This window comes from Tinamus guttatus, unplaced genomic scaffold (assembly GCF_059628265.1).
Source record: "Tinamus guttatus ecotype Peru unplaced genomic scaffold, ASM5962826v1 Tinamus_guttatus_pri_ptg000004l, whole genome shotgun sequence".
Classification (NCBI taxonomy): domain Eukaryota; kingdom Metazoa; phylum Chordata; class Aves; order Tinamiformes; family Tinamidae; genus Tinamus; species Tinamus guttatus.
The window spans coordinates 13,868,760-13,882,658 of NW_028288538.1; the positions used below are offsets into that span (position 1 = coordinate 13,868,760).

General features: G+C 37.0%; 1 protein-coding gene across 2 annotated transcripts in view; it reads left to right on the forward strand.

Moving 5' to 3' along the window:
* The window catches only part of RNF111 (ring finger protein 111), a 30,777-nt gene that overhangs the window by 6,391 nt on the left and 10,487 nt on the right, over positions 1–13,899 (forward strand). For both annotated transcript variants that reach the window (XM_088520644.1, XM_088520652.1), the window contains exons 2-7: positions 1,464–1,590; positions 4,794–4,957; positions 7,237–7,440; positions 8,644–8,963; positions 9,820–10,075; positions 11,367–11,724. In XM_088520644.1, the coding sequence (XP_088376770.1) occupies positions 1,464–1,590; positions 4,794–4,957; positions 7,237–7,440; positions 8,644–8,963; positions 9,820–10,075; positions 11,367–11,724 (1,429 nt within the window). The remainder of the gene's footprint in view (positions 1–1,463; positions 1,591–4,793; positions 4,958–7,236; positions 7,441–8,643; positions 8,964–9,819; positions 10,076–11,366; positions 11,725–13,899) is intronic.

Below are 13,899 nucleotides of genomic sequence, written 5' to 3' on the forward strand. Positions count from 1 at the left end.
GAGAATCATTTTGACAGTATTTCAAATACTGTTGTTATGATAAATAAATATATGTTTGCTGTGCTGTGTAGATCCTTGGTAAGTTAGTGTAACAGGTGTGGTTGTTGAATGATGTGCTCTTGTCCTTATAGTAATGCGTCAGTAGAGGCAAAGAAGAAACAGTAAATCTCACAATGAAAAATCAGCTTTGGATACTGCTTAGTGCTGCTGACTCCTTGGCTTGTATACTTCCATACTTAAGAGAGAGTTATAAAGATTGTGTAGTATTGCTATTTTTTTCAGCTAAAATTTTAATCTCATTTTTCAGATAAGAGTATTTAATGAAATCAATTTATTTTGGCTGATTGTCTAATTCTTACCACTCAAACTACTACAGTGTTCTTAAAACATGAAGTCCATGTGAGTGTACTTCTCCCCTAGTGTGCTGTTGGACCAATATTAATAAGTCTTATATGGAAGACAATTTAAAAGTAGGTATAAAATTGCATGTGATCATTAATTAAATTAATACTTCCCCCCTAGGAATAAAATCTTACCATATAGAGATTTTTTTTTCCTGACAACCCTCATTTTGAAGGAAGTATGTACTGATAACTTGTATGGTTGCTCTGAAAATACTTTACTGTGTGAGCAGTAGGAAGTGGCAGAAGAGAACCTATATCCTATTTATAAAAAAAAGACTATTTTACTAACAATTTTCATAATTATTTTGGAGCTTTTCATAATTATTCTGTATGGGGGGAAAAAAAGGACCTTTTCTGCTAGTAACAATCCTGATGGTTTCTACAGTCTGATTTGTACGTAGTCTGTAAAACTTCATCTTGAGTAAAGGTTTGCTTAGATAGAGGATTAAGTAAAATCAATGCTCAAACCATGACAAAGGTGAGTATCTTAATTGTATAGGTATTCAAGTTCAAGTTTTTTTCTGTCAGAGTTTGTAGGGATGGCATGCTAGAGTTGCACAGCATATGGTTTTGCTGTCAAGGAGGTACTGTCTGTTTTCAGGAATATCATGCTTCAGTGTAAATCTTCTGCTTTTTTACCTGTCATAATTTCAACAAAAAATGAGTTTGAAGACATGTGGACTCCGAGAAATGCCCTTAAACTGTCTGTATTTTAAAGACATGCGTGTTTGGAAACACCTGTTTGGACTGAGGGGAGGAATGCTTATTCTTTTTCCTAACTTCCTAAGTTTAGAAAGTTTGAAATTTACAATTCATGCATTTTGGAATAGATCTTAGTAGTTTGTCTTATTTAAAGCTTGTGAAATTCTGTGTACTGTTGAGAATTGCAAGTTTTAATAATTAGGATGTTTATGTGACAGTTGCACTTAATGTTTCAATGTATACTACAGTGCTCTACTGACATATTACGTTTGAGAGGGGAAACTTTTTTTTTTAAATAATGACAGCTCTTGAGAGAGATGACTTACACAAACCTTATTCCTCCTCTTTCCTTATCAGGAAATATAGATGAAGATGTTGTGGTGATTGAAGCATCCTCTACTCCCCAGGTCACTGCCAATGAAGAAATAAATGTTACCTCGACAGATAGCGAAGTGGAGATTGTCACAGTTGGTGAAAGCTACAGGTGAGGCTTGTTTGTGTTAATGCAATCTTACTGTGTTCAAGTTTTTCACAAGGATTTATATAATTAAAAGCCCCTAAGGTATTGTAACAGGGATTCTAACTACCATGCATACCAAACCTTGAAACTTCTACTTACCTGGAATTGAGGTGATTATCTTTAACATAACTGAGATGGTAGAATTTTAGGGAAGCAGATCTGTTCAGTCAGATACTGGAGATGAGAAATTTTAGGTTGGGTTGTTTATCTAGAGGTTAGCAGAGCTTGTCTGTGCAAAGTATCTTAGTTTTTTGAATCATCTTTTGCTGCCACTGTGTGTATTTTCCCATTTTTCCATGCCTCTTGTGTACATTTTATTAAGTATGTTTGATTTTTTTCAGAGTTCATTAGAGTGGAGTTTCTTGAAACAGACAATGCGAAAATTCCATATGTGTGAAATGTTAGGGATGCTTGTATATTAGATAAGTTTGCGGATGTGAGGACAGAATTGTAAAAAAACGAAGAGTTAAAATCCATTTGAGTAAACAATGACAAAGGAATTATGAGCAGTAGGTTGTAAAAGCATTCTATCTGTTTGACATTAGCTAGCTTTCATTAGGGCAGTTTCTTATTTCAAAAATCAGGTCTGCTTGCAAAAAAAACTTTTTATTGGAATAAATAGCACTTCAGAACTAATTTCAAGATAACTGTGTGTATAATTTTCATGATTGCTTCTTCATAACACCTCTACTTTTTTTGAACTCTATGCAGGAAAGATGTCATACAAAAATATACAGCCTATGTTTGTAGCTAAACTTAGTGATAGTGATAGATGATGCCTTTTCTTTTAAGAAAACTTAAGCTGCAAAATCAATGGGGTACTCTGTCTGGAGAGGGTTAAAAAACATTCCTGAAACAGTTGAATTATCTACCTGAAGGGGGATGGGTGTGTGTGTGTGTGTGTGTTGAGAAAAGTCAGGTATGCTTGAAAAGATTTGAGCGATGTAAACTCTTCTGTCTGACAAAGTTTTACAGTCTTGTGTGGAGGTTTTTGTTTGTTTGTTTTTTTGTTTGGGTTTTTTTTTTTGAATCAAAGGTCCTAAACATAAGCGATACTTCCAGATTTTCTTGAGGGTAGCAGTGATTGCCAGAAGAATAAATTGCACTTACGGATTTTGCAAAGCAATAGGTCTAGTCTGAGAGGATGTTGCTTGCTCGTTCTTCTCTATTATCAGAGATGGCAAATTACTTGTCTCTTTCTGATTGATTAGCATTGTGAGAATAAAATGCAAATACTTGATTCTTCTACTTGATTTCTGAATGGCTGCCAGTGAGGTGGAGTTGGTAGCCTGTCGAATCCATACTCAGTTGCATACCTGTAGAAACTTATTTTCTTTACATTGCACACACAGCATTTCCTGTAAGAAAATTACAAAAGTTTGTGTTGATCTCTTCTCCCATGTCTTTTATTTTCCCCACTTCCCTGTGCTCAGTCAAGAAGTTGGTATGTAGTGCTGATCACTCTCTCTTTCCCTTCTTCATCTAGATAGGCTTACTTTCAAAGTAGAGAGAAAGTAAACCACTGTGATAAAAACTAACTGCAGTCTCGAGCAGAAGTGTAGCAATTGGAATCATACCAGAACAATGAGATAGCATCTGCCAAACTGCTAGTGCCAGCTTTTCCTGGGAGTCCTCTTCTGGCTAAGAGAAGTTATTGCAGTCCAGCTTTGATTATTTTGTTTAAAGCTTAAAAGAGACATTTTAGCCAGGCATACTTTGCATTACTTCTAGAAATGAACTGCCACGGTCATTTTGAAAGGGTATGGACTCATCCAGTGACAGTTTACATGCCAGCACATAGCTAACATTCATTAGTCATTCATAAGTAAAATATTTTCAGAGTAATGTCCTGTTTCGTCATAACAAGGAAATACAGACCAAGACATATAACTTAAGACTGTCTTAATTCACTAGCCCTTTGTTTTTCAAGGAAATAACAGGACACATTCAATTTCAAAACAAGGAATTTTGGCAATAAAAGTTCGTATTAGGAGATGATTAGATTCTAATCATAGTTCCAGTGCCATTTTACTAGTGCCTTTTTGAAGGCACTAGGTGAATAAAACACTATAGAAATGTACTCTGAAGAAAAGTATATAGATGGGGTGAAGCAAGTCCAGGCAGAGTATGAGCTATGCTATGAGCTCCATGGAGATTTATATAGGGCATGCACGCATTTGTGCTTGTTTTGAAGTCGTTCATATTTCTCTACTTTTTTTTTTTTTTTTTCCTCTTCTGAATTATTAAATTGTGAGGGTTTTTGATGGTTTTGTTTGTTTGTTTTTCCAGTTTGGAATATCAAGTCATTTGTTTTATGGAAATTTATGGGGGTTTGTCCAAGTGTGAACTTGCATATATAATACTGTAAAATATTTTTCCATTAATAAAAGACAGTGTCCTCTTAGCCCGAGCTCCAAAGTCGGCTTGAATGTTTAGCTTTGTATGACTAAATTGAATAAAATGGATGCTGAGAGTAATACTACAGAAACAAACCCATCCATTTCCTTATATATAGTACAAGCTTGTGTTTTCCTTTCCTTGGGTTACATTTCATTTTAAGTTTCATTACTTTAAGCAGTATACAAAAATGTGTTTATTTTTAAGAAGGGGAAAAATAACATTCAAGAGAGGTTTTTTTGTTTGTTTTAATTCAGGTACAGGAACAAACCCCTGAATATATTCTGTCACAAGTAAGCATGCCAAAGGTCTTCATATTTACAAATCTTTGATCTTTATGCTCCAGTCATCATTAATGGTTCTCCTGTGTCACTGACTGCATAAAAATAGTGTAGGATTCAGAGACTCTTGTATCCTATTAACATATTAAAGCATAACATTAAATAATATCACTGTATGACTGCAACTGTGGGTTTTCGCATTGTGTTTTGTGTTGCTTCACCTAGGTTTGTTCATAGGTATAGAGAGAATAGCCTAGAGGCCTCGCTTTTGGATGTTTGATATTATTATTATAACACAGCAGCAGTGTTTGTAAATACTCTCACAGGGAATGAGGACTAGTATGGTATTTGAACCTAAGAAAATGCTTTTCTAATGAAAATGAATTTTAAATAGCAGCAACTTCCAAATAACTTCAGGGTCCAGGCAACTTCTTGATCGGTGAAAGCAAAATTTATGTCAGTGCTTAAGGTAATACTTTTTTTTTTAAGGTCTCGTTCAACAGTTGGACACTCCAGATCACACTGGGGACAGAGCTCTGCTTCTCATGCTGCCCGGCCCCAGGAGCAGCGCAACCGCAGCAGGATTTCAACAGTCATACAGCCACTGAGACAAAATGCGGCAGAAGTAGTGGACCTTACAGTGGACGAAGATGGTAAGCTATAGTAATCTGGCAAATGTCTTTTTCTTTCTGAAGCAACAAGACTGAGCAGTGTAAGCAGAATTATTAGGATTTTAACATAGCTTGTTATTTATTTATTTTAAATCTCAGCTCTTAAAACAGAGGGTGGGCAGGAGGGGAAGGGGGCATGGGGATACTCTTAGCCTGTGAGAAAAATTTCATGTGTCTCTGTTGCTAAAATTAAAAGTCTAGGCATTCCTAGTTGGTCTACTAACTTAATTTTTCTTCTAAAAGCTCGCTTGTGTGTATGTCTGAGGGCTGACTCACCAGACAGAAATTGCAGAAGAGGTTAGAACTACTTCTTTAGAAATATGTGATTATTTCAATACCACACTATAAAAGGCAAATGTTTCACTGCTGCATGTGCTTAGGAGTAATGTTCTTCCAAGTCTTGGAGCTGGTGGTAGTAGTAGTAAAAAAACAGGACACAACAACAAAAGAACTAGTAAAAGTATATTAGAAGTTTTCACTGTTTCCTAATGTTTAAACCTTTTGGCGCTTAGCTAATTTATTCCTGTTGAAAATCATAAGATCAATTTTCAGGTATTGTTAAAAGTTGAGAAGCTAAAAGCCACTGCCATTCACTAGGCCAAGTTCTTTGGCTATGTGTTACTTCCAATGTCTAATAGAAATTGTAGTTCCTTTGCTTTAGTGCATCACTAGCTCGTATCTTGCAATATCTCTTTATTTAAGATGGAAGAGAATATATTAATTAGAGATTCTTTTCATTATAGACCTGTTGTGCAATACAGCAACAGCAATACTATTGGACTGGAGGTTTCATTTATTGGTTTCATATACTTCTTTAAAATCAAATGGTAGAACTTAGTCTCCAATTTGGACATCAAATTCCTGTTTCAAAAAAGAAGATTCTTGATGGATAAAGGCTTATTTCTGAAATACATGCCTTTAAGACCAGCTGTTTTCTGCTACCTCTAGAGGACACATTTTTAGGATGAGTATTTTGGCTTTTCAAGAATATTGTCTTTATGAACACCAAATTTCAAAGACATTAATGCTGTCTCAGAAGGCAGCTAACACATATCATCATAGCTCTACTGGTATCTTCAGAAATTCTGCTTTTGAAAAGTTGCTGGCTGTTTAACTTAGCCTACAGGTTGCCTCTTTACAAATGTCCCTGAATTGAAGTGTCTGAAGTGTGCTGAAATCAACAGTTTCTCTTAGCCTGAGACTGACAGGTCCCACTGGCTTTTAAAAGGAAGGCTGCATTTGGGGGGAAATGGAATGGTTTCTATGGCTGATAAAACATCAAAACTATAACAGGCTAGCAGGGTGGTTCATAGAATTAAGAAATACCTGACCACAAGACTGCTTTCAGAATCTACTAGCTTCCTATCTTGAGCACTGTGTGATGACACATCAACTATGTTTAGGCTCTATATTCTATCTATATTTTCACTGTTTTCTTACTGAATTAAATTTTAGTAGATATCCCCAAAAATGTTTTTCTTGAAATAAAACTGATTTATTGGAACACCGCATTAAAACCCAAAAGAATATACGCATAGGGATCATGCTACAGGCTTTATAATGCAGTGAGTTAGAAGACTGCAAAAAAGAAAATATGTTTATTCCCTTTCTTGCTGAGCTGCTGTTAAAGCTATTAGATTTAGAGAGAAATTTTTTTGGGGGGGAAAGCATCTTGCCTAGAGACTTTCAGTGTAAGAGAGAATTTTAAACGTCTTTACTCTTTTTTCTGTTATTCATGCAGACATTTCTACTGAAGAAATAGATCTTCCCTTTTATCTCCTATTCAAAGTCATGTCATTGCCTTGCCAGTAATTAGGAAGAAATTTCAAACTTAGAATCAAAAACAGGCTTTTTGAAAACTAAATTTGAATTATGCCACCAGGTATCTTTTTAAATATTAACCTGTTTACAGTCTGCAGGAGAGAGTGAACATTATCAAGGATCTGATATATTTCGCTCAATCGGATGAAATGTATTGCTATCTATTGTGTTGCATTATCTGCAAAATGAATTTGTATGCAGTTTTAATGAAGGTCTCAAATATCAATGCCTAATGTGTGTGTTGAGACTGGTGTTCCAGTCTCAACTCTAATTAATTTCTGTATTTTATACACATCAGGCTTTTGTGTTATGGCTTTCTCAGCCTCTGGCAAGATCAGAGTCCAGAATTTCTTGTAAGATATTTGAAAAACAAACAAACAAGCAAATTCCCCACCAAAATGAGAGCTTTCAAAGAACATGTAATCTTTTTGTTTTGCTAGAGCCAGCAGTTGTTCCAACCACCTCAACCAGAGTGGAGTCCCAGGCTGTGAGTTCAGCTTCCAGTACCAGTTCTAATACGTTGTCTACCTCAGAGCCGGCCCCTGATGCAGCTCCGATCGTCTCCAGCAGCCAGCCCCCCTCCTCAGCACCCGAGACTTCGACTAGTCTTCCCAACAGCAGCACTGCTGGTACTTCAGCTGGAGGTAGAGAGAGCCTTCTAAAATTGTCTCACTGCCCACTAATTAATACCATAAAAGAGGAAAACTGATCAGGCTTCTCCAGTTAAAATGCCTGTGAGCTTTTAGAGCTGAACGTATCAGCAGTAAGTTCACATTGGTCAGACTTGCTGTATAAAGGTGAGTATCTGAATAAAGTCTCCTCAAAGATAAATGAGGTAATGGAGGAGCCTCCTTCTGCTCTCACCTGTCAGGATGGTTCAATTATACCTAATGGACCACATTCTTTTTGAAGAGGTGGAATATAGTAGGTAGGATGCTGGAGTCATTTACTGGGAATTAAGTCTTCCCCTGTAATGCGTTTGTATGTTTTGGGTTTTTTGTGTTTTTCTTTTTGGGGGGTTGATTTTGTTTGTTTTTAAATATGAGTCATAGGAAACTGAGGGATGATAATATATAGATAGATTCTTTGTAGATTTTTTGTAGAGCTATATATACAGGTCAACATAATCACTGGGCTTTGTTAAAGTGAGATTTGCTTCTTGCAGTATTGATAACAGAAGAAGATCTGTTAAGTGCAAAGAGAAGTATCTGGACCCTGTTAGGGATGAGTTGCTTAAGGTCAAAGTTGAAGGTTTGAGGGAAAGACTAGATCTCTCTAAAAAAGCAACTCCCCACCACCAGTCCTATCCCAGCAACCACTTAAAATAGAATAAATTCTTGGAGGTGAGGACTGTTAGGGTAACTGTCCCGCCCCTTACATTCTAATTGTGGTGTTGGGGTATCTCACAATGTCTCTGAATCATGGGCATTCTGCCCCTTCCTGCAGGTTAAATGAGAGGCTAAAGAACAAACCAAAAAATTGCAAAACACACGCACCTAAATGACTACCTTTGCACGTGAATTTGAAGACGAAGTTTGAGATGAGGTCTCTGCACACTAGTCACAGGGACAATTTTTCGTCTTTGCTAATAAGTGTCTCAAATTAGTGGAATAATAAGGCAAGACTTTCTCCAATAGGGCTCATGAGTATATCCATCTGAACCCCTCAGTTTTAGTTCATTTGCAGGTGTAGCCAAATCTTTTTTTTGTATCCAGTTTATATCCATTTTAGTTTAGATTTGTTTTTTCAAACTGTTGATTGTTTAGTCATTTTTTTTATTTCAGACTGTTTTACAGTAATCAGCTTACTAATGTGTCTTTTTGACATTAATTTTGTTTAATTTCAAGATGATGTAAGAAGAGCTGCATCTAATACAACACTGGAAACTGGCCCTCCTGCTATGCCAAGATTACCATCGTGCTGCCCTCAACACTCTCCATGTGGAGGACCTTCACAGAATCATCATGCCTTGGGACACCCCCATACAAGCTGCTTTCAGCAGCACAGCCACCACTTTCAACACCACCACCACCACCATCACAATCCTCACCCAGCTGTTCCACTGTCTCCTTCATTCAGTGACTCCAGCTGCCCTGTGGAAAGGCCTCCTCCAGTGCCTGCACCTTGTGGAGCAAGCAGCAGCTCTGGCAGCAGTTACCATGATCAGGCATGTTTAACTTTTGTGACTCTCCCTTTGCATTTTCAAGTCATGTTATAGAGATGGGAGAAGAGATTAGGATGCTGAATCGTGTGGGATTTTCTTATTTTCTCTAGCAGGTGTTATGAAAGAAAATTGAAAGGGAAATTTAAAACATGATGCACAAAAATGAACAAAAAGTCATAACTCAGTAAATAACCATTTGCAATTGCTCCTCCTCCTGCTCCTCCTGCTAACTGTAAGATTATAGTGACTACTTAATCAAAGCAAATATTAACCCTTCAGAATATACTCTGTAGATTGTAAAGCAGCTGAATGATTTGCAAAACTGCTAAATAAATAAAAACTCAAGTCCAGCTTTCTGTTTCTAAAATTGTAAGAGTTGGTTTTTAAAGGTGTGGTGTTTTTTTTTTTTTTTTTTAAGTAACTAAAATCACAGTTCTAAGATGGTATGGTTAATCTAAGAACAGTATTGTGCAACTTTATTGGCAACATACAGTTTAAACATTCCAACTTCATAGTTCTGTAACACGTTAGGCTCAACAAAACAAAATGCTAAAGCTTCTTGTTTACTTCTAAATAATTGAATGAATGCTGCTGTCATACTGACCAATATATCCAAAATTGTTTCGGATGCAATATAGTGTAATTGACTTAATCTCTTTCTCCAGATTGAGTGATTTAGGAAAAAGAAATGTTAACTATACCTTAAGAATGTACCAGAACAAAGCCTTAAAACTAAAAACTGAAGGAAAAAAAAAGTTCCTGGTCACTTGTGATAGTTTAGTTTTTATAATGGTATATTTAAAGGTGACTTTGTCAATGTCTGAAGAACTGCTTCAGAACAGATTGTTTGTTTACACAGCAGGCCTTGCCAGTAGACTTAAGCAGCAGTGGTATAAGAAGTCATGGAAGTGGTGCTTTTCATGGGACATCTGCTTTTGACCCCTGCTGTCCTGGCTCTTCATCTCGAACTGCAATTTATGGGCATCAGGCTGGTGCTGGACCAAGCCAGTCCCTGACAATTGATGGGTATGGATCGAGTATCGTTGCGCAGCCGCAGCCACAGCCTCCTCCCCAGGCATCGCTCTCCTCCTGTCGACACTACATGCATTCTCCTTGTAAGTACTGCTGTTCTAACGATAAGTACTGAGTACCTAGGTGTGGGGGGCAAACACAAAAATGGCTTCCCTGACACTATGTGAAGACTTATTATCCATTTGGTTCAGTCTTAAGAATGGTCCTAACAAAACAAATGCTAAGAAATGTAAGAAATATATTTAAACAATTCAGCTCTGTTTATCAAGGAATTAAATGGAATCAATCTAAGATTTTTTTTTTTGTTTAACCTAATTCAAGAAGAACTTCTACCACTTGCCACTCAGAGACATCTGAAAGGAAAAGGTATATATATTGCTGTGTGAACTAGTATGTTGGGAACAGATCTGAGACCTGACTTTGGCTTACCTAGCCATTGTGATGATGAGAAGACATTTTTTACTTTATTGGATGCATTTGAACTCAAGTACGCCTATTTCCAGAAAACTTTGTCCTTTTCTTTGGAATTGTTTTAATTATGCAGTTCTGATATGTACATATTCAACTCTGCTGTCTCCTGTTGTTATTTGATAAGCAACCTCCTAGATTCTTATAGATACTTTCTCTGTTGTTTGCTAAGGAAATATTTTTCATATCCTTTGTATTTTTAGTAATGTCTCCTTTTTTTTTTTTTTTTTTTTTTTCCTTTTTTGAGTTGCGCTTGAGCAGGCTCAAGAAACCAACTAATTAAGTTTATTATATGATTATGATTTTACTTTATGTTATTGTGTCCTACAGAATTCAGCTTATGTTTTTTCAAGTCTGTAAAACTCCCTTCTAGCCCCAGGAGCCAGATTCCTTTACTTAGTATATTTAGAACCTGAAGTTGAATGAAACTGCTAGGAAGGTATAGGATTTTTTTCTTTCCTTCTTGGATTCTCAGTTTTCTTAAGGAAGCTTTTTTTGTTGGTTTGTTTTGATTCTCAAGAGGTGTCTAGATTAATTTTGTGACTATGGTGGTTACACACTACACAAACCTGAAAAGGGACTTCTCACCACATATCTCCTTAAGCATGCATCTCACAGCTGTTTCTTTTCTCACCAATATTAGCAATTGGAGTAGTTTGTGCTGTTGGAAATTTGTGCTTCTTTTGGGGCATACTATTGAAATCTTTGAGTAGTTCTGTAATATTACAAGCTAAGAAGTTGAGTGTTTTTGTAATATTCCTATGTTACCACTGTTTTCGTTGGTGCAATAAGTCTGACACACCTGTGTGAATATGCTTTTCCCCCACCCTCTTCTCCCTTTAAAACATATTTAATCCAGAAAACTGCTACTGACCAGATTAAAAGCACCTGACGTTTTCATTGCAGATGCTTCTTTGACCAGACCTCTTCACCATCAAGCTTCTGCATGTCCCCACTCTCATGGAAATCCTCCTCCACAGCCACAACCTCCTCCTCAAGTAGATTATGTTATTCCTCATCCAGTGCATCCCTTCCATCCTTCAATCTCTTCTCATGCATCTTCTCATCCTGTTCCACCTCCACCTCCACCACCAACTCATCCTTTAGCCAATGCAGCTGCTCCAATTCCACAGCATCTTCCAGCTACACACCAGCCTATATCCCATCACATCCCTGCAACAGCACCTCCAGCACAGAGGCTACATCCTCACGAAGTGATCCAGAGGATGGAGGTCCAGAGAAGAAGAATGATGCAGCACCCAACGTATGTCACAAATGTACTCAGAGCAGTATCTAAACATTTAGTTCATTTCCTTCAGGTTTGTAAAATACTGCATGTGAATCTCAAATTGTAATTGCATGGTTAGGAGCTGTTAGAGTTAAACCATGGTAAGAATTGTCTTTACATAACATCACAGCTGAGTGAGACCTAAGACGGAACCTGTTCCTTCTCTCAGCAGTGTCTTCAGGTAAGGCAAGAGATGCCATGGGGTGTGGGAGAGGTGTGAAGCTTATGCTTTCTCTTCCATTAAATTTTCTGCCAGAGAACCGGCAGGGATTACTTTTCAAGTTTGCTTAGAAAGTAAGTCACAAGCTTGCTTACTTCTCCTGAATTTGTTCCTTGAAAGTGTATTTTGCCTTGTACTATTAAGATCCTTTTCACATAATTAAAGTTTTAAAATGACTTCTCAGGACAGATGGCTTACCAGGTCTTATAAAGATTGAACCTTAGCTTTGTTGTGCTTTTGTTTTTAGAAGTGGGGAGTAGGAAGAAAGTGAATAAAATCTATAAGAATGTGACCAATGTTGAGACGTAGCTTTGATACTGTAAAGGGATACAAATTATATTACAGTCAACAGTGATCAGGTTACTACTGGGTTGGATTTGACCACAAAGTATTTTAAATTAATTTAATTCTGGAGACAATGCTCAAGAATTTCAAGAAAGAGCTCTCCAGTTGTTGCTCTTAACTTGGTTATACAGATTCTACTAGTAACTAATTTACAGTGGATTTAAAGGTTAATGCTTAAACAAAAGCTTTCCTTAACTTTTGAGACAGTTTATATGCAGTAACTCTTCTCCCTTCTAGAAAGAGCTTGCAGAGCATACATCTAGTTCTTTTTGAAGATGCTGCATTTTTAAGAGTCTGATCACAAAACTACAGATGACATGCTCTTTCTAGGAAAGAAGTGGAATCCTTTGTTATGAAAATTTAGGTTTAGTTGAATCTGTTCTTTTTTTTCATCTTTGCTGTGGAAATGTTATAACTGCTAAGTATGTTAATCTATACGCAGCCTCAATGCACAGGCGCTTGTGTTTGTGACTACACAGTCATACCCCAGAATTAATTTTGGAAGCTAGAACATTCAAGCATCTAAAAGTGGAAGAAATTTTAAGGAAAAATAGTGCCAAGTGCCCTCTCATCAGTTCTGGTAGCGTTCTGATAATGCGGGAGAATGCTGTTATTTATGGCATTTCTTTGCCTCATGGTGTGTGTGTGTGGTGGTTTGGGGTTTTTGGGGTTATGCTGCTAATAAGTTGTTCCTTGATCTCTCTCTGAGATCATCCGTCTCAGGTAGTGTAAGTTCTTTGTTCCTCAGTGGGCTTTTTCCCTAAAGGCTTGTTTTATAATCCTCTGGAACTTATTCATCCCCTGTCTTCTCTTTTCCTCTGATACTCATTCAAATTACATGCAAAACCAGTTTTGCAAGTGTTTTGACCCAACTCGATATAAACTGTATCATATTCTTAGAAGCAGAAATTTGAGTTTTTCAGTCTGTTGCAGAAAAGACAGGTTGAGATTTCTCTTTACACTTTATTTACAGTATCCTGGACGTGGTCAGGACACTTAGCATTTCACAGATTCCTTGTCCCAGCATCTTGAAGAGTTCTTCCGATGTTGTATCATCCTGCCTTTCTAGAATTACTGTGGGATATTCGTGGTCTCGTGTAACTTCTCAGGACTTTCTCGGGATTGCAGACTGAGAATGGATAGAGTAATTTTCTCACTGTAGTGTCAGAAGTGTTGATACAGCAGTTGAGGCTTCCTTTGGATCAGACAAAGCGTGCAGAAGTGAGCGTGTGCAGCTGCACTGCATTTTTATAAAATATAGGTTTTTTGTTTGTGTAAATTTGGTCATTCACCTTATGGTAAGATTGTGGGCTAGATGGCCCAGGAGTCTTGCACGATAAAAGCAAATTCAACTAAGTTTCTTTCTATCTAAGGTTCAGCTGAATATGTATTCTCATTTTGAGAGAAGGGGGCCTACATGCCATTGAGCTTTTACCAAAGGAACCATGGAAGGCCTTTGGTTATGTTCATTTCTTTGGATACGTTGCTCCAGACTTTTTTTCTACTTTGAAAGATTTTTTTTTTCCTTTTTTTTTTTCTTCTAATTTGAAAGTCCGAAGAGAGGCAGGACCTTTTCAGTCCTCCTG